The sequence below is a fragment of the Suricata suricatta genome, chromosome 6 (assembly GCF_006229205.1).
Source record: "Suricata suricatta isolate VVHF042 chromosome 6, meerkat_22Aug2017_6uvM2_HiC, whole genome shotgun sequence".
Classification (NCBI taxonomy): domain Eukaryota; kingdom Metazoa; phylum Chordata; class Mammalia; order Carnivora; family Herpestidae; genus Suricata; species Suricata suricatta.
The window spans coordinates 118433456-118452691 of record NC_043705.1 but is presented as its reverse complement, the minus strand read 5'-3'; the positions used below and the strand labels follow the sequence as shown (position 1 = coordinate 118452691).

The following is a 19236-nucleotide window of genomic DNA, read 5'->3' as shown; positions in this document are numbered from 1 at the left end:
TAAAAAAGAGAGAGAAAGACATAGCACCATTTCCCATCACTTGGAAACAGCATTAAAGCTTCCAAAGAGACCAAAACAGGTTAACAGGAACTTTCTTTAATATTAGACACTTACATCCTGCGAAAACGACTGTCCCAAATATGTTATCTTCTGTTGTGAAAACCACGTTCGTCCCACTGTTTGCAGAAACAGAAATATTGTGGATCTTGATCGCAACATTTTCCCCATCAAGATGAATAAGGGGACATTTTGTTTGGCCAATCTGTGCTGATAACACTTTTTCTTGAGTCACACAACAAAATGTTATATCTGAGCCTACAGGTATCACTTTGTCTTGAGGAAAAACCTTAGACTGAGAATCAGGAGACCCTAGAAAGAGCAAAAGGAATTACAAATACTTTAGAAGCATTTTACCATAAAAGAGCCCAGTGGATACAAAACATACTATAAAGTGTTTTGAAATAATGGTGGCCTAAAGATAAGGTATGACCCCCACGTTTAAAAGGAGCAAGACATATCCAAGAAATAAAAATAAACGTCAGTATGTCTTATCTACTTATGATGGGTGATGGTGGGGGAGTGCAGGGGACTAAGGACCAGTGGTTAAGGTCACAGGTTAATGTCTTTAAAAAAATTTTTTTTTAATGTTTACTTATTTTTGAGAGACAGAAAGAGAACACAACCAGGGGAGGGGCAGAGAAACAGAGGGAGACACAGAATCCGAAGCCGTCTCCGGCTCTGAGCTGTCAGCACAGAGACCGATGTGTGGCTCCAACCCACAGACTGTGAGATCATGGCCTGAGCCAAAGTCAGACGCTTAACTAGTCGACTGAGCCACCCAGGTGCCCCCACAGGTTAATAATGTCCTAAGAAGCGTAAAGGTTCACATATAATGGGTTTATATCCACATGTGAAAATTCATACCAAGAAAAAGGCACTCATTACATAATTCTATTCCTTTGAAAGGATTCTATGTAAGGCAGACTTCTTACATTCCAGCAGCTTGAATATATGTTTAAGTATTCTATATCCTAAACAGAATTTTTTTTAATCCCAATTCCCTGCTGGTTAAAGCCACACCTTTGTTTTTATTTTCCTAAATGTCCAATCTTTTTAATCACCTTTAGTTTTCTACTTACTCTTCAATCTACCACAGCCTGGGTCCTACCTTGACAATTCCACTAAAGTGGCCTGCTGGCCTAATGCTCCGTCCAATGGCCACTTCTCAGTACCCCTTCCCCTTGACATCCACAGCATCAGGTATGTTGCCCAAGCTCTAACTTCTCAAAACTCCCTTCTCTCTTGGGTTCTACACCACTCCACCTCCCGCCCCCTACCCGGGCTACCCTTGAGCCTCTGACTACTATCTGCTTTGCTGGTCTCTTTTTCTTTCATCCTACCCTTAGGCATTCAAGCTTGTAGGAGCTGTGTCCCTGGTCCCCATTTCTCTTTCCCTGAGCATGTTAACCTCCAGATGATGCAAACAATTTGTATCACATGTATGTTGATGACTCTTAAATGCAGATCTCCAGCTCCTACTAATCTCTGCCTATGAGACACTGCTACCCAGACAGTTCACAAGTACCTTAAGCTTAACATACTAAAAATGAACTTATCTTTCCCACTGAATTCATTCATATATTTTCCGCCTCATTGAAAGACATCACCAGCTACTCAGATGCCCAAACTAACAGCCACATTTGGCTCTGTTTCTTGGTTACCAAACACATAGTCACCAATTTTAGTTCTGTGTCTTCAGTGTTCACAACTTTTCTCCCTTTTCATTTCCAAACCCATGTGCCCTACTTTACGCCGCTCCTGGTTTTCGCTGAACTGCAACAAGCTGTCCTGACTCATCCACCTGCGTCCAGCCCTTCCTTCCCCAGATCCACTTCTCCGTGTCCACGAGAGCAGATGACCGACAATAAAAACCAGCCTTCTGAAGGACTTCACCTCATCGTCAACAATTTTCCAGGCCCTCTCTCACACTGCCACGTTCTACCTGCATGCGTTCCATTCAGTGTGCAGATGAGTTTCGGTATACGTACAGACTCCCGCCTTCTCTGCAGGAACTCTGCAGCTCACATGGATCTACTCTGTGGCCAGGAAATGGGGAGCTGCCTTTTTTTCCCCCTAAATATAAATTTGATGTCAATAACATCCACCTAAAACTTCTAAATGTTCTTCAATGCCTACCAAACCTACATGCTTATCCAATCACTCAGGAAGATCTTTAAAAATATGGATTCCTGAATGGCACCCCAGAGTTTTTGAATCAAAATGTTCTGGGACAGAGGCTTGGAAGATCCTCAGGTGACCATCGGGAAGCTAAATGGCATTCGGAGAAGTAAATGCTTAAACTAAACCTTACCCTTAAGCAAGATTAATCTAATTCATTTGAAACAAAAGCTTTTCACATGCAAGCTTACAAGAAACGTTCTTCAGTGGGCTCCAGTCACTCCACTCTTTGCGACCAGAGAAATGAGGATCGTCCACATAGCATCGAATTCCTACAGAATGGGTGGTGCACTCCAAAGGCATGTCTGAGGCCCAAGTCCAGTGATGAACTGTATCTTTACCATTCACAGTTGTGTTGTGGGTCACCTACAAAACGGACACAAACACAAAAGGAGATTTCTAAGTAGTGGTATGTTCTGCTTGCCTTTCAAATTAAAAAACGCAACAGGCTGCACACAATCACCATTAAGTTAACTAAAGGTTTGTCCTTCAGTACAACTATCTCAGTTTCCAAAAAGGCGACTTATGAAAACAATAATTGTGATTCATTTATGTTTACTTCTTTTGTTTTCATTCTAGTATAGTTACCATACAGTGTCATATTAGTTTCAGGTGCACAATTTGGTGGTTCAACAACTCCAAACAACACCTGGTACACATCACAACAAGTGCACTTGTTGACTTCAGCTTTAGGCTCCACTGATTATATATGATGTTCATTTTCCAAAACATTCGATACATTTCACAGACAAATGCACCACTGCCTAAAATGATCTCCATTTTTCACTGAGAAAAAATAATGGGCCTGTACTTCCAAGAGTTAAAGGCAGGAGAATGCCTGGGTGGCTAGGTCTGACTCTTGATTTCGGCACAGGTCATTTTTCACAGTTCGTGAGGTCAAGCCCCACATCAGGCTCCTTGCACTGACAGTGTGGAGCCTGCCTGGGATTCTCAGTCTCTGTCCCTCTCTCTCTGCCCCTCTCCTGCTTGTACTTCTCTCTCTTAAAATAAATAAATAAACAACGAGTTAAAGGCAAAGAGAGGAGCAGCATTTCAACACAATAACTTTCAGATTAAATTTGTATTTATGTTATATATTTAAATTTTATTTTTAAATATGTAACTTACAGTAATATAAAATAATATAAAATATTAATCTCAATTATGAAAAACGGGAAGGATTTCAATCAAGTATCGAGGATCTAGTAAATGAGACCTTGGGACCTCCAGCAAATGACAACAGTTTGAATAACTATTTCTATTCAGTTACCTTATGAAATGTCTCTAAAACAAAGGTGCACATTAAAAAAAAAAAGGTACAGATACACAAAGGCAAAACACAGGGAAGAAGCACCACCAGTGAAATTCTGGATGCTGGAGGGCTGACAGACAACAGTAACAGACCCAGAAGAGCTGAGAAGGCAGAGAAGGCTGAACCTTAAGCCTTCAGTGGAAAAGGCAGAAACCACCTGATTTCTATCCTGGAAATGCCAAAGGGCTCAGGAAAGGGTTGCATGCACCAGGCTCCTGTGGAAATGCAGGTGAAGATGAGGCACAGAAAAGAAAGCTGCTTGAAAGTCGTCTGAAGATATGTTAGATACCCAGATCCCCTCCTACATTCTGTGCTACAAAAATACTACTGCTCTTCATCTTGGCAGAATGGAGATTTGTGCTCTGGGAATGTAAGACTGAATACCTCTGGAATGAAGACTCTCAGAAACAGTGGAGAATGGGGAATGTTGTACCACAACCAGGGGACTGCTAACCTGTGCACTGCGAAGGCTGGCAAGCTCCTAGGTTGCTGATGACAGAGTTCCTACTTACCAGGTAGGACCCAAAACGAATTTTCTAGAGGATATGAACAGGTCAAGATAAACACCTAAAATAAAAATATTAAGATTCTGCCAACTGGATGGCCCATCCTAATCATCTATAATAACATCCCAGTCAGCAAGTCCCTGGACGGAAAACACAAGTTCCAATCAGGTTAAAAAAAATTTTTTTAAGAGCCACTCACTGAAAATATAAGCAACAACCAGGATGACCAGAAATTGGAGGAAAAGTTCTAATATGAGAGTCTAAGATCAAAATAAGGAGAAAAGCAACTTGAAAGAACAGAGAGGAAAAAAAAAATAAGATAACTGATGTCCTCAGAGATAAGAGGTAATGCATACATAAAACAAAAAGAACAAAGAAAAGGGATATCTTGTACATTAAAAATATATATATTAGTAGAAATTCAATAACTGGTTAGAAGACAAAGTTTAAGAAAAACTGTTCAGAAAATAGGGCAAAAAATAAAATACAGATAGAAAGTAGGAAAAATAAAATACAGATAGAAAGTAAGAAAATTAGATGACTAGGCTGATTTCTGAAGAACAGAGAAAACAGAGAGGAAGAAATCAAAGACATAAAATAAGAAAATTTCCCAAACTGACAGCCATGTGTTTTGAGACTGAGAGGGGCCTCATGACTATCTAGCACAACAAAGAAAGACAGATCCACAACAAGAAACAAATGGAACAATGTCTTCCAAATCTTGAGAAAATCCCCCAACTTACAATTCTATACCCAGCTAAAATAGCAATCCTGAATGAGTGCAAAATAGACATTTTTAGAAATGCTGTGTCTTAATGAATTCATCAAGTAGCGTTTTACTCCCCCACCAGAAGTGTATCAAAGTTCCAATTGTTCTACATCTCCTTGATATTTGGAACTGACAGGTTTTTAAATGTTCTTAGTAACTAATTTAAACTTTAAAAAATAAAATACAACTGCAAGCTATCATTGTAGGTAGCAGAGAGTATCTATTAATAAATAGCTAATAACTACTAGAATATATGCTTCCAACAAAATGAGAAAATAAGAATTCAGGGGAAAAAAAATCCATTGTAAGAAAAAGGTAAAAGGAATCTCCCGAATGATGATGGGGGAGACCTCTTGAGCTGTGGCTTCATAACAAGTGTGCCAAAAAACCACAGAGGTCTTCCCTGAATAGGTTACGTGCATACCTAGGTATTAATCTCTTTTAACCAAAGGTTGGCTGATCAGGGTGGAGGTTGCTGGAGCTCCTGAGGAACCTGTGGCCATGAGAGTCCTCTGCTATTTACCACACTCCCACCGTACAAACATGACCTATATGAACCCTCTGTAAGAAGTGTGGAGAAGTCAGAAGGTCTCAGGGCTATTAAAAAATGTATAGCTGATAAAATACTAGTGTGTTTGGACATTTCAACAGGAGATTCATAAAACTTGGAGGGAAGTCAGGAATGACTTAATAGAGCATGAAAATAAAATTAAAAATATAAGACAAGAATCTGTATCCCCAAGAAAAGGAAATAATAATACACTACTGGGTTCAGTTGTGGATAGTGTTTATATAATCATAATACTAACAGTGAATGCCAGTCTGCCAAAAATTAGAGCAGAATGAGAGAACGATGTTGGAAAAGATGGGAAATGTGAGTGAGAGAGAGAGAGAGAGAGAGAGAGAGAGCGAGCGAGCGCGTGCAAGTACACAAGCATGCAAGTGTGCCCAGGGAAGGTGAGGGCACTAAATTCTCATTGCCCACTGTTAAAATAAAACATTGCTCAAAACTGAAAAGAAAAAGAAAGAGCAACATAAGCATGCTATTTGGAAAATGGAAATACATAATAAACGAATCAAGTAAAAGAACTGAAAATTGCTGTTTATAGGGGGAGAAAAATGCATAGCTCCCAGGGGTCACTGGCATCCTGCGTGTGAGGCCATGGGCATAAATGGTCAGGTTCTAAATAAACACTAATGTATAGTATTCTTGATTCTTAAACTATCACATATTATTTTGTGACAGGTTACAAGCAATTCTGCCTTAAATACTGATACTAATAACATATAATGATAAAAATAATATCACATTTTACTATAGATCTGAATCACTTGCCCTCTTACATTTCACTTTTTAAAAATTAATTTGTCCCATCTCTATTCTTCTTGTCTCTTTTTCTATTTCCCCATACACAGATTTTTCTTCAAAGGTTATATCCCGAAAAGCCGGGAATTACTACCTTGTCACTGCCGTCTTCTATGCATCTTGTGGCGATGAGTGAGATGATCTTAAAAATAATATCGCCATTCATTTGTGCTTGATTTTACTTACACTGCAAAGATCAGCCCTCTTCCTCCAGCATCCCTCGGGCAGCCCCCCAAAAAGTAATGACAACTGATAGTTGTTTAGCAGCCTTACAGATACCATTAATCATTTACTAAAGCAAAGACTGGCACCACCTCACATGACAAAGAGGAGGTTTTGGGGGGTTACCCCACGCCGGTTCACGGCAACCCAGAGCACAAGGTGCCAGGCTCCCCGATACAGTTCCACATGAGCGCCCGTTACAAGACAGCAGGGGTGCAGCTACAGCAAAGCTAGTGCAGATTAGATTGACAGACAAAGGACATTGAAATTCATGAAAAGAGAGAGCATTTTAGGCCAAGGTAATCAGGATGGGCTTTAAAATAAGGGGCAGGATTTGACTTAGGTCTTAGACATACATTCAATTTGCACTGGTGAAAAGGGAAGGCACCTCACACAAAAATAAATGTATCTGTTTTGTGACAGGAATCATGGTGGGTAAGGAACAGCACAGACTGTAACTAAACTGCCTGCGCTTCAGTCCTGGGCTCCAGCACCTAAGTCTTCCTGTGTCTGTGTCCTCATCTACAAAACGGGGATGACGTCCATAGTGCCTCCCTCACGGGCCTGCTGTGAGGATGCAAAGAATGAACATACACGGAGCTTTTACCGCAGGGTCAGGACTGCAAGGAATGAACACGCATGGAGCATTGACAAGGCTCAGCACTGCCGGAGCCCTGGAGACATGGAGCTGCCCCTTCCGGCGGCTCCCATCGTAGACCTGCCAGACCCAGAGTGTCAGGAAGGAAAAACAAGACAGCAACTATAAAACACAGAGTCTATGTCTTCTCTTTACTGCCTGTCATATCTGTGCACTGAGGCAAATAACCGTAAAATCAGGAGATAGTCTTCTAATTCTTCAATATGTAACTAGGCACATTTCAAATCCACTGAGGAGGAAGAGAGTCAAGGAACAAAAGGGAGGAATTACGAAGTACCAGCTGTCAAAACTCTTCACTGCTATTTCTCACCACCCTTTCAAGAGCAAACTAAAAGCAGATCATAAGAAACTATTCATAAACAAAATTTAAAAAGGTAACAGAAAAAGCACGTATTACTAAATGTAAGAGTGTTATTTCAGATTCAGATAAACTGAAACTTACAGGCTTATACAAAACTTCTCAACAATTACTATGACTAAATATGTTTCAAAACATTTTTTTGTTCAGAGTATTAGAAAAAAATAAAAATAGTAGCAAATTATATGTATACATTTATATCATTTGTGTAAAAACATGCACATAAAAAAAGCTGGACAGAAACAGAAAATATTTACTGTGTTTGTGAGGTGGAATTATGCATTATTCCCTCCCTTAATTTCCTAGACTTATTGTAATAGCTATACATTATTTTAATAATTAAGTGATTTTTGAGTCATGGCATATAGTTTTTAATAAACCCTGAAAGGACAGCTGATCTACTCCCTTAAACTATAAAAAAGGGTTCACTGATACCAGTTCATAAAGTATTTAAAAAATTATTTGGTTTCTATAATGTCATAAGAAAAAAAGACTATTTTGGTTCAAACTTACTAATTTTATGATTTCTGTATTTTCTTTACGCAGAATTTTAACTTCCCAGATGACATTTAAGTGACGGGGAAAAACAGAGCCCCTGTCATTCCACTTTAGGTGTAATGTAGAAGTTGAGAAATCAGCAGACAAATTCAAGATCTCTGGAGTATCTGGAATTAAGGCTTGAGAAAAAAAAACCAAAAGACAAAACTTAGTAAAATAAGAAATGGTTTTTCATATTATAATTCCATTAGTCAGCTACTTTTAAACTCTATTCCTTCTTGATCAAAAAAGAATCCAGAACTAAAAGCAAACTCTCAAAGTGATTACTGACAAAAGAGAATATATGTATTTATTTGTATAAGCAGCTCCCAAGGATTCATCAGTCAAATTTGAGTAAATTATTACCAAATCTTAGTATGTCTTCCAATAGCCAGTGGGTTCCCATAATACTCTAGTGTCATCAGTCTGGAATCTACAAATGGGCAACATCAGAGAGAAGTAAAGGAGCTTCCGTTGGATAACTATAGGTCAGGCCTAAGAAAATGGTGGAATATGGAAAGACCTTTCCGTGTGTTTTCTGGGCACCCTTCCTACTCCCCTCCCAGAGTCAGAGCCCCCGATGCTGGTGGAGGTCACCCGCCTGGGGTGCTATGAGCTCTTCGTGGTGTAGGCATCTATAAACAGCAGCAAGACCACAGGAATGGCCAAGGCATTAAGTTACATGCCAGCCGGGTACTCGGCAGATCTATGAAGTACTCGGCAGGATAAGAAGGAGTTGAGCTGTGGCGTGCAATGCAGTGCAGGGTTTGAGAGAGATAAGGTGACGAAGTGGGAGACCACTGGAGAAAGGCTGACCAGAGTAGCAAGGATACGGATCATGATACCTCATCACGTGCTTGAGGGATATGGAAAAGGAAAAATTCTGATAGACACTTCAAAGAAATGACCAGATCAAAGAGGGATTAGCATAATGAGAAAGAGAAACATCTAAGATTTCCTCAAGTTTCTAGCCCAGAAAGCAGACAAAAGGAATCACTGACATTGGGAAGAAACAGGAGACACAGGCTATGAATGACCAAGTGTCGGGGAGGGAGAGATGATGAGTGGAGAAGTCTGCAGACAGCAAGTGAGAACAGGGACCATCAGCACCATGGACACACACTCAACAGGAACTCCCTGAGCATAGCTGAAGAAATGAACTTGAATACACAGACTCAAAGTGGCCAAAGTTTGTTTAAGAGCTACCATTAGACAGTCACAGCCGCACGGAGCCAGAGAACACCGGCAAGAATCCTGAGAGGCATAAGGAATCCAGAGAAGACACAGCACTGCTGAGACCAAAAGAAATGGGTTGTCAAATAAAAGTAGTTGGTTCATAGAAGAAAACTGAGCAAAGACCACTGACATTGGTGACAGTATTGTCAATAGGAGAGGGCAGTGGGCTCTGACGCTGCCTTACAAAAGGCAAAGAAAAAAAACACCATACTCAGGGATATAGCATCTCATCTGGAGAAAATGGTTAAATTTTACTTTTCAAAATTTTCAAGTCTCCCTACCTACAAGGTATGTGTAAACTAAAACAGTTTGACTCAATGAAAAAATCATAAGGTATGAACTTGTTCTGTTCTTTGAAATGTAGGCCCTCTGGTACGTTGGGATTCTTTCTTGCATGTTCTGTCTTCAAATAAAAGTAAATAAAGGTAAGTTAAAAGAAATCCAGAGACATGCTCTTGGGCCTCACACCTATCCTGGAACTTCCCCCATAAAGCACAAGGGCCAGTTAAATAAATCATGGCAAGCACAAACTGCAGCAGGACTTTCCAGAGGTAGGGCAGCTGAATGTGCAAAGACTATAGCACTATATAATCTATAGAGCACCATATAGCCCAGGACAAAAGTGGCAGAGCAAACCAATACAAATTAGTCTGGAATTTAATAATATGTTCTTAATAAACTTAACTGAAATTTGCTGAGCACAGTGCTCTACACTAGACCTATGGAAAACTTTACGGCTGTACAGGGAACAGTACATGTAGATTCAAAACCTAGCCAGTATGCAGCAAAGTCAACAGTTTCACAGTTTGCTGAGGACAGTGGAGGATGCTTTATAGGACAAGTTTTAAGTAGGACCTGCTCTTAAAACAGAAGGAGCCACGGGGGCACCTGGGTAGGTCAGTTGGTTAAGTGTCCAACTCTTGATTTCAGCTCAGGTCATGATCTCATGGTTCATGAGTTCAAGCCCCACATTGGGCTCCAACACTGAGAGCATGAAGCCTGCTTGGGATTCTCTCCCCCCCGCCCCCCGCTCTCTCTGCCCCTCCCCACACTCCCTCTCTCTCTCAAAATACAATAAACTTAAAAACAATAAAATAAAACAGAAAAAGTCACTATATCATATACCTCAAACTAATATACCATTATATGTTAACTAACTGGAATTAAAAATAAAAATAATAAAAAACAAACAAAAGGAGCAAAAAAGAGAGCAAGAAGCTCAAGGTGCCAGTGTGATCACATAGAGCAGAGACTTCTAAGAACATGGTTCTCTCCAGTGTTTCAGGATGTAATGATCCAGTAATTTAAAAATTATGAGACATGGGAGCATTTACACTAAGGCAATACTTGTCTATTAAAACGCTCCCTCCCTGAAAAGTACACATACTTTACATTTTATCTAAATAGAAGTGGACTGTTCTTCAAAACACAAGTCATATCCAGTATATCAAGCTAAGGACAGTAGTAATAACAATTATACAAGTGAAATGATTAAATACACACACACTTTTTTCACTACTTCATGGTACACGTCCTCACAGTAAAAGGGAAGTTTCCCTAAGCACCCGTGAACTATCATCTGCATTTCTTTCCAGCTAAAACAGACACTTGAGGACAATATTAATTTGCTTTCTAAAAAAATAGCAACTTTTCATCTGGGAAATAAATGTAATCACTTGTATTTATTTTTTAAAACTAGTACATCTTTACCCATAACCTCCACATTCTTCGTGCTCAGAACATCAGAAATGGGAGCTTTCCTAGTTCACTTATGGGGTCCACATTATTTTATTCTGCCTCAGATAGATCCATACATTGAGGTGACTATAAGAAAGTTAAACACTAAAAGTCTTATAAAGACTTATTTTTGTGTTTGGCCAATTAGAAGCTTGTAAGAAACACATATATAGATGTGTGTGTATATATATGTATATGTATACATATGTATATGTGTATATATATATGTTTAGTTTTTTTCCTATGTATACTGTTGAAAGCACCTGAAGAAAACGGAATTTTTCATACTTTTTTCAGTAGCCAAGGGCCCCAAAGCCCAGATCCTCTAACGGCTTCTCCTGAACATGGCAGGCACTCAAAGAGTTACCAATGCTGCCACCTCTCTATATTCTTTATATTCTTCTAGTTTGCTTTTCAATTTTCTTATCAGTATTATCATAGTGGTAGTAGTAGGTTGGTAGTGGATACTGTTAATCTAATATTCTAATCACAACCAGACCCAATATTATTGAAAATTCTATCAACAAACTACATGATATGTAAAAACAATGAACCATATCATCCTAGTAAGTCATCCAGAATCTGCCTTGATTTGCCTTTCTAGATCTTTCTATCCAGTACGGACATCTTCAAGTAGCTTCCAGACAGAATCTTCTCCATACCTACTGAAAAATAAGTCAACACAAACTGGCTCTCTGATGGAGTCCTGGGGAATTTTTTAAAAATCTGGAATGAAATTTAGTTAGATTCCTTATACCTAACTACAAAATAATTCCAGATGTGTAAAAGATTTAAATCAAGCATGATAATAAAACCAAAATCTCAAAGAAAAATAGCAAGAGAGTCTATTTATATAAAAATGAAAACCAAGAAGTTTAAATTTTAAGTTTGGGAAATGACTTGTAGGAAATATGACAGAAGTAATAACCGTAATACTGAGAGCTCTTGTGAACTGATGGAGGCAAAGCTGAGTTTCAACACAAGGGAAAAAGGAGAGAGGATACAGACAGTTCAGAAAAGAATAAAAATGATCATTTTTTTTCCAAAAAAGTAATCACAGAAATACAAAAACAAAGTGCTCTAAGGGCCATCAGACTGAAATGGCAAAATGGAGAGAAACTGACAAACCCAGCCCTGGCAAGGAGGTGAAGACAAGGTCCCCCAGAGTGATATCTGTGGGAACATAAAGAGACTCGAAGGTTTCGGAGAATAACTGGCAACGGATGTCAGAGTCTCAACACGGGGTCAGTTTGTGACGCAGCACTCCCAGTTCTGGGAGTTTAGCCTACGGACATCATCGCACAAATCAGAAACATTACATGTACAAAGCATGTTGATTATAGCATTGGTTATTATACTGAAAAACCAGAAATAAAAATCTCAATGTTAATAATCAATCACTTAAGTAATTACGGTACCTCCATTCAGTGGAATACTCTGCAGCCTATAGAAATAATATAGATTTATTTAGATAACAAACTGAAAACTCTGTTTTCTGTAAGCAGGTTATAAAGTGATACGAACCTCATTGTTTATATGTACATGCACAGGAAACGTATTTAAGTGTTAAGAGTATTCCTCTGTGAGTACTGAGATCATGGCCGGTATATGCACAACATCCTCACATGGATCTCACACACAGCTACAGAAAGAAAATAACGAACATGGCTCGTCCCCCTTTATCTTAAAAGGCAGTGAGACAGATGCTGAGTTCCTGGAAAGCATGCTTTGTTATTATCCTTTCAAAATCTGTTCTATCTCAGACACAGACAACTCCAAACATGCATCTTATCTACAAAACCGAACAAGTCACCAAGTTAATTACATTTTTCTCCTTGTTTCAACGTTAAGTCATCCTTGTAAGACTCATTATAATGTCCTTATGATGCCACCCCTCACAGTTGTCAGGAGAGGGAAAAAAACCTGCTTCTCCCACCATTAAGAGTCAAGACCACTGGGGTTTTTAAGGTCTCAGTGCGTAGCAAAAACTATCTCCATCAGCCTGGGCTACTTCATGACCCCACTCACAGGGTAACACAGGTGGTAGGCATTCAATCAACGTATCTGTAGAAGATGCCTGCCACGTGCAAGGCCGTGGGTGTAGAAGTACTGCACTCTCTGCCCTTCTGAACCTATTTCTTGCGGAAGCAACAAACATTGTCTTATTACATAATATATTATTAATGCAACTGTGAGAAATGCCAAGAAAGAGAAATACACACTGCCTACGGGAATGTTAAGAAAGGAATCAGATCTCCTCTAGGAGGGGACAGTTAAAGACCACTTCCTAGAGCACAGGGCACCTGAGAAATTCTGAAGGGTGTGCAGAAATCAACGAGGGGAAGAGATGCCGAGAGAAGTGCCCACATGTGGAAAGGATCCTGAACTCCATGACATCGAGTCGGACTGCTTCCTTCCTGATCCTGGCTGAGCTCTAGAACCCACAGTAGTGTGGCTGGGGGAATGTAACCATTAGTCTAACAAGTGGAATTTTAAAAAAAAGGGTAAATTTCTGCCAATTACAAAGCACTGCAGTACTGATAATTATGGCCCTGTGCTGCCTTATTTTCAAATCCATTTTCTTTCCAAATACTTACAAACATTTTTTTCATTTAGTGTGAATTTACTTATAGGAGTTCCAAAATCATACAGACGGTTTATGGTTATTTCATGATCACCAGGTAAAAGAGCTGGGATTTTAACATTTGTTTTCTCTGACTGGTAACAAGTATGGGACCTGCAAAAGAAAAAAAAATCACATTTTAATTAGTGGATAAAACTAACAGTGCAATTTTCAAAAAAGCTTGATTAACACAAAATGCACTGGAAAGGACTTCCTGTTCTTTCACACAGAAACAGGATAGGTTATACTGCGTTTTAAGACTGAGAGAAGAGACGTTAACGGTAAGAGCATCAACGTGCAGGACGGATAACCAGATTGTACCAGAAAGTCTGATAAGCAGAGATGATCATTTCAAGAAACTCAGGATTTCATCATGCCCTTCACTCCCAGCCTTCCCTTGTGCGGCACACACTGGCCCCCAGCCCCCACCCTTCTACATAGACCATCCCATGGTCTCACGTGGAGAAGGCGCTCCACAGATGCTGATGACAAGAATAAAACTGGCTGTTTGTGGCCCCTCAAACACACGCTCGACACGGCCACTGCTCTTCTGCTTTGGCCCATGGTTTGATCTGAACAACTTTCTCGTCCGCTCTGCTTCCAAAGCTCTTCTGGTTTCCACCCATTATCTCTTGGTCAAAAGTAATTTCTCTCCTCTGTGGTCCCGTGGCCCTTTGAACCTTTCTAAAGTGCATCTGCATTCTTTTCACTGTTATTCATGTAGATTTCTAACTTCCCATGTAAATCTGAACTCAAGCAAAGGGACTTTCAGGTGCCTCCTGCGTCCCCGGCCAGCACATCGCGCAGGCCTCTCCACGTCACTCACTAGGTCACGGGGGAGAGGGAGGCTTCGTGAGGTGCCAGGAACACAGAACCACTTGAATTTGCTAAATCATGCTATTTCATAAGTTCCATTATGCCACTGAGCCCCTGTTCTTTCAGGCTGGAATGTCTTCCTGTCCTTTCTCTGCTGAGAAGACCAGGACTTCAGACTCCACAGTCACACCTCTGACAGCCTCTGGGGAGCCCCCCCTCCTCCGTGCTCCCTCAGCCCTTCCCGTAGAATTTCCGAATTTCTGGCAGACCCTGACCCACAGCACTGCTACCATCTGTCTCCTGTGAACTCCCAGAGAACCAGAACAACTTCCTCTTCCTGTGGCCTGAGGGAAGTCATTCGTGTTATTTACCAAACGGTTCAGGTTCTGCCATTCAGGACACACAGCAGAATTGCACTTCCCTCTCCTCTGATGCAAGGCATGGTGATGGGACTTTACTTGCCAAAAAATGGGAGCAAAAGTCACAACTGTCACTTCAGGAAGGAAGCTCTGAAAGCCAGTGCTGGGGGTCCTACAGGAGAGACTTGGGGTAGAGACACCAGGTGGCCCCAGATGGACACAGGACACAAGCAGGAAATAAGCCTTTATTTTCACAGCAGAAAATAAGCAAGTAAGATGGCAGGACTGTTTCTGCAACACAACCAAGCTCCTCCTGGTTGACAAATTACACAAAACATAGACTAGCGCTCAATAAATGTACACCAAATGGGGAAAAACCTGAGTAATATTTAAATGCAGACTGAGGTCAATTTGCATTAGGACCGCCCATCAGCAAACTGGCCTCCAGCCACTGTGCTGAACAACTCTGGTGTTGCAGAACCACTCGGCCCCAGGGCCCCCCCCCCCTCCCCGTGGAGTCAAGGACAGAGAAGAGAATGCTCTGGTTTGCAGACAGCCCAAAGGCCTTGCCTCCAGGCTTCAGAGCTTGTGGCCCTCTGCAAGATCACCTGAGAGGGGAAGGAGGTGTGACCTGCCGCTGGCTTCCTGCTGTCCACTCTCCCTTTCCCTACAGTAACCCCAGGTTTATCCAGGCACACTGCCCCGCCTCTTATGCAAATCAGCTTCCTCATTTGACTAAATTCTGCCACAAAGTTGCAAGCAGAGGTATTGTGTCGGACTTCTTAGAGACGTCCTTGAAGAAAATCACCCTTCTTTCTCCTCACTGCCTTCTGTAACAGCAGACGTGACAACTACTCCTCAAGCATCCGGAGCCACGAGGCCCCCTGCTAAAGACAGCATGTTGGCCTTGAACTGCCTACTCCGGACTTACAGAGGTTGGAGTCAACCTCTAGACAGATGGTGGTTTGGGACAGACCAGTAAAAGTTGCTGACAGTAGATCAGAATCCACAGCATATTCAAGGTGTGTTCCATACTTTATATTCATATAATAAAAGAACCAGAACCAAAGTTTTAACCAGGAGAAGGACTTTTTTCCCCCAATTTGATTGATATAAGATTCAGATGTTTTAGAAAATAGAGAGCTAAGATTTAAAATTTCATTTAAAAAATTCTAGAACAAAATCTCTATGTTCTACAATTAAAGACTATAGCTATTAACCAAAGTATCTCTATTACCTGTTTTCAATGCAAACTTCATAAATAGTGCCATGGCCTGCTCCAGAGGGTGCTTTCCAAGAACAGTCCCACACTTGCAAATTGTTAGTTATACACTTCAAATCACGAGGAGTCCCTGGAGAAGGAGAAACACACACACACACACACACACACACACAGAACATGCTTAATAATTTAACTGCACTGTAAAAGGTCAACACATCAAACCACCTTTAGTCATGAGTATGAGCATGTGTCTATGCAGGCACCATATTCTTTCTGCAGGGCTGACTGCAGAGTCACAGGAGGGACTGGTTTCAGATTTCTTTTTGTAGCTGTGGATTAAAAAATGAGGAGAAACCAATGGACATGGCCAACCACTACCGTCTGGGCCTCCATCAGAGTCTCACCTCCAGTCACTAAGATATCTGCAGAGCGGGGCTGTGGAGTCAAGGAGGTGACTCAGAGAGGTTCTAGAAGAATTTTAAGTAGCCCCACTGCTCCCCACTCCTTCCCCCAAATGAAATAACTACACGTAAAAATTACGTGTTCTCCATGCCCATAAACACAGCTCCTACGCACTCTTAGCCACTGCTGTCTCGCTGCCTGCCACCAGACTACCACCTGCATGGAAGCCCCACGACCAATCTTCAGATTTTTATGAAGCATATGACATTTACACAGTAACGAACTCACATGAGTCTTTTGTGTAGGCCTAAACAACTGAAAAATAACAGATGACTCAGAAGATTATAATCCTAATAGTATGTATTCATATCTATAAAATAATGTTGGGTCATGGAACACAGAAGCACTATACGATGAAAAACTGCCATGCTAAAAAGAAAATGGAAAAAAAAGGAGGGTACAAGAGGGAGGACAAAAGGAAAAAGGAAGGAAGGAGGGAATAAAGCAACTGTAAAAAATGTTACTCCGTCTCAGACTCTCTATGTAAATGTCTCTGAAAAAGTTTTTTTATAGTTTTTGCACACCACTGGCATGGCATTTATGAAAGCAATAAATTATAAAGCTATTTCTATGACAGAAAACAAAAATGTTAGAAAAACACTAGAAATGATCAGCAATCATAATAAAATTATTTAATAGTGATCATGGGGAAAAGAGACATTTAATTATGGAAATATTATTAAAAATAAATTCAGGGGCAGAAGGATGATAATGTTCTTTATAAAAATAAATGAGGTAGTAATATCTACACATTTTTAATATATTTCTAAAAGATTTATATGTTTTATTAAAGAAAGATAATTTAATTTCATTTATGTAACATTCAGAAAAAGCAAAATTATAGACAGAAATAGGACAGTGTTGGCTGGATGTGGGGAGGAGAGGGGCTAAGTACAGAGGAGCATGGGGAATTTTCTAGAATGAGGAGTGTGCTATATCTTGATTGTGCTGGTGTTTACATGACTATATACATTCGTCAAAACACACATAATTTTACCCTAAAAGGGCGTATTTTATTTTATATATATAACACCTTAATTTTTTTTAAGTGGGGAAAGAATATTTACATTTACCTTTATGGGCCTTTATAAAAGAGACCAAAAAGTACACGGGGACGGGGGTGGGGGTGGGGGGGAAGATGGCAAAGAAATGCATTTTAGCCACGGAAAACCTGAACCCCTGAAGAGTTCAATAAAGACACAAGATCACCTCATAATCAAAACAGTAATGGCAAAAAATAACAATGGCATCACGATCAGTATTCTCTAAGACTCAGATGCACTTACCCCTTTTCTGGCTATTTACTTGATTCATTAAATGCAGAAGAATAAATGCTAGTAGGAGCCACTGGAAATTTGAAGTCATCCTCATTCTTTTACTACCCACCATCCAGGACAGTCTTCTCAAATGTAAGGAAATATTCCTCATCTGTGCAAAGTAGTCAGTCCTAGATGAGAAGAAGAATTTCAAATGGTGTTCAAAGTGCTCCAGAGACACCTCTCATACTGTGCACACCAACACAGAGAATGGAGACGGAGGACTGGACGGACACTGAAACAAACTCTACATTAACAACTTTGTGTACACTGGACTCAAGCTGCCCTGGCTTTAGGAGACATGAATAATCAAACACAGCTGTTGCTTCTGGGATCCATCCATCACAAGGTCAACTTTCAAATGACAACCGCTTGGGGCGCCTGGGTGGCTCAGTTGGTTAAGTGGTCGACTTTGGCTCAGGTCATGATCTCATGGTTCTTGGGTTCAAGGCTTGGAGCCTGGAGCCTGTTTCAGATTCTCTGTCTCCCTTGCTCTTTGTGTCCCTCCCCCGCTGTACACGCTTCCTATCTCATGCTCTCTTTCTCTTAAACTTTAAAAAATTTTAAACAAACAAATGACAGGCTTCAAGTTCAAGATTATAACCAAGCACTTATATTTATAACTCTCCATTCCAATACTACTCACCATAGAACAGCAGAACATGAAACTGAAGTTTTAACAATTTTAAGTGACACAGACAATGACATTTTTAGGTTTAATTAATAATTTATGACAAGTAATATATTCCTTTTCCATTTACGCTGTGATATGAAGTTTCTATTTCATAGAAATTTAAATAGTTTAAAGAAAAAACTAGGATAAATAATAGCATAGGGGACTTGCAGGTGTGATTTACAGGGCTGCCTACAGTCTGTTTGTGACAGAGATTTGTTTAAGGACCTCAACTTTGATGCGTTGCTACTCCCCAAAGACACATTCCCTACAGAATGTAAAAGAACTGGGGCACCTGGGTGGCTCAGTCGGTTAAGCACCTGACTTCGGCTCAGGTCATGATCTTGTAGTTCGTGAGTTCAAGCCCCACATCGGACTCTATGCTGACAGCTCAAAGCCCAGAGCCTGCTTCAGATTCTGTCTCCTCCTCTCTCTGCCCTTTCCCTGCTCACGCTCTGTCTCTCAAAAATAAATAAAATAAACCTTAAAAAATTTCAAAATGTAAAAGAACTGTCCAGGAAATCAGAGCAGCTACCAAAGACACAGGTATCCAAGGGGAAAGGCTTCCCTATCTCACTGGGGGGTTCCACAGAGGAATGATGTCCCCGTTCACTGTTGTTGAATGAAGCCCGCCAGCAGACCAGTCCTTCCAGTGCACTGAAAACTCCTTGTCAGACCTAACAGTGCCTCATTTTTATACTGGAACAGACAACCACGGACCATAGAACATACAAGCAGAGCCCCAAACAATAAAAAGAAATTCCAAATAAACAAGATCACAAGGGGGAAAAAATTGCTCCTGGAGGGAAAGGGGATGACGTGGAAA

General features: G+C 40.5%; 1 protein-coding gene across 1 annotated transcript in view; it reads right to left on the bottom strand.

The window, feature by feature from the left end:
• The window catches only part of LIFR (LIF receptor subunit alpha), a 44434-nt gene extending 26576 nt beyond the window's left edge, over positions 1-17858 (bottom strand). The window contains 6 exon segments of the mRNA XM_029940980.1: positions 115-369; positions 2430-2604; positions 7943-8106; positions 13537-13676; positions 15975-16089; positions 17708-17858. Of these exon segments, the coding sequence (XP_029796840.1) occupies positions 115-369; positions 2430-2604; positions 7943-8106; positions 13537-13676; positions 15975-16089; positions 17708-17849 (991 nt within the window). The 5' untranslated portion in view covers positions 17850-17858.
• Positions 17859-19236: the final 1378 nt, after the last annotated feature.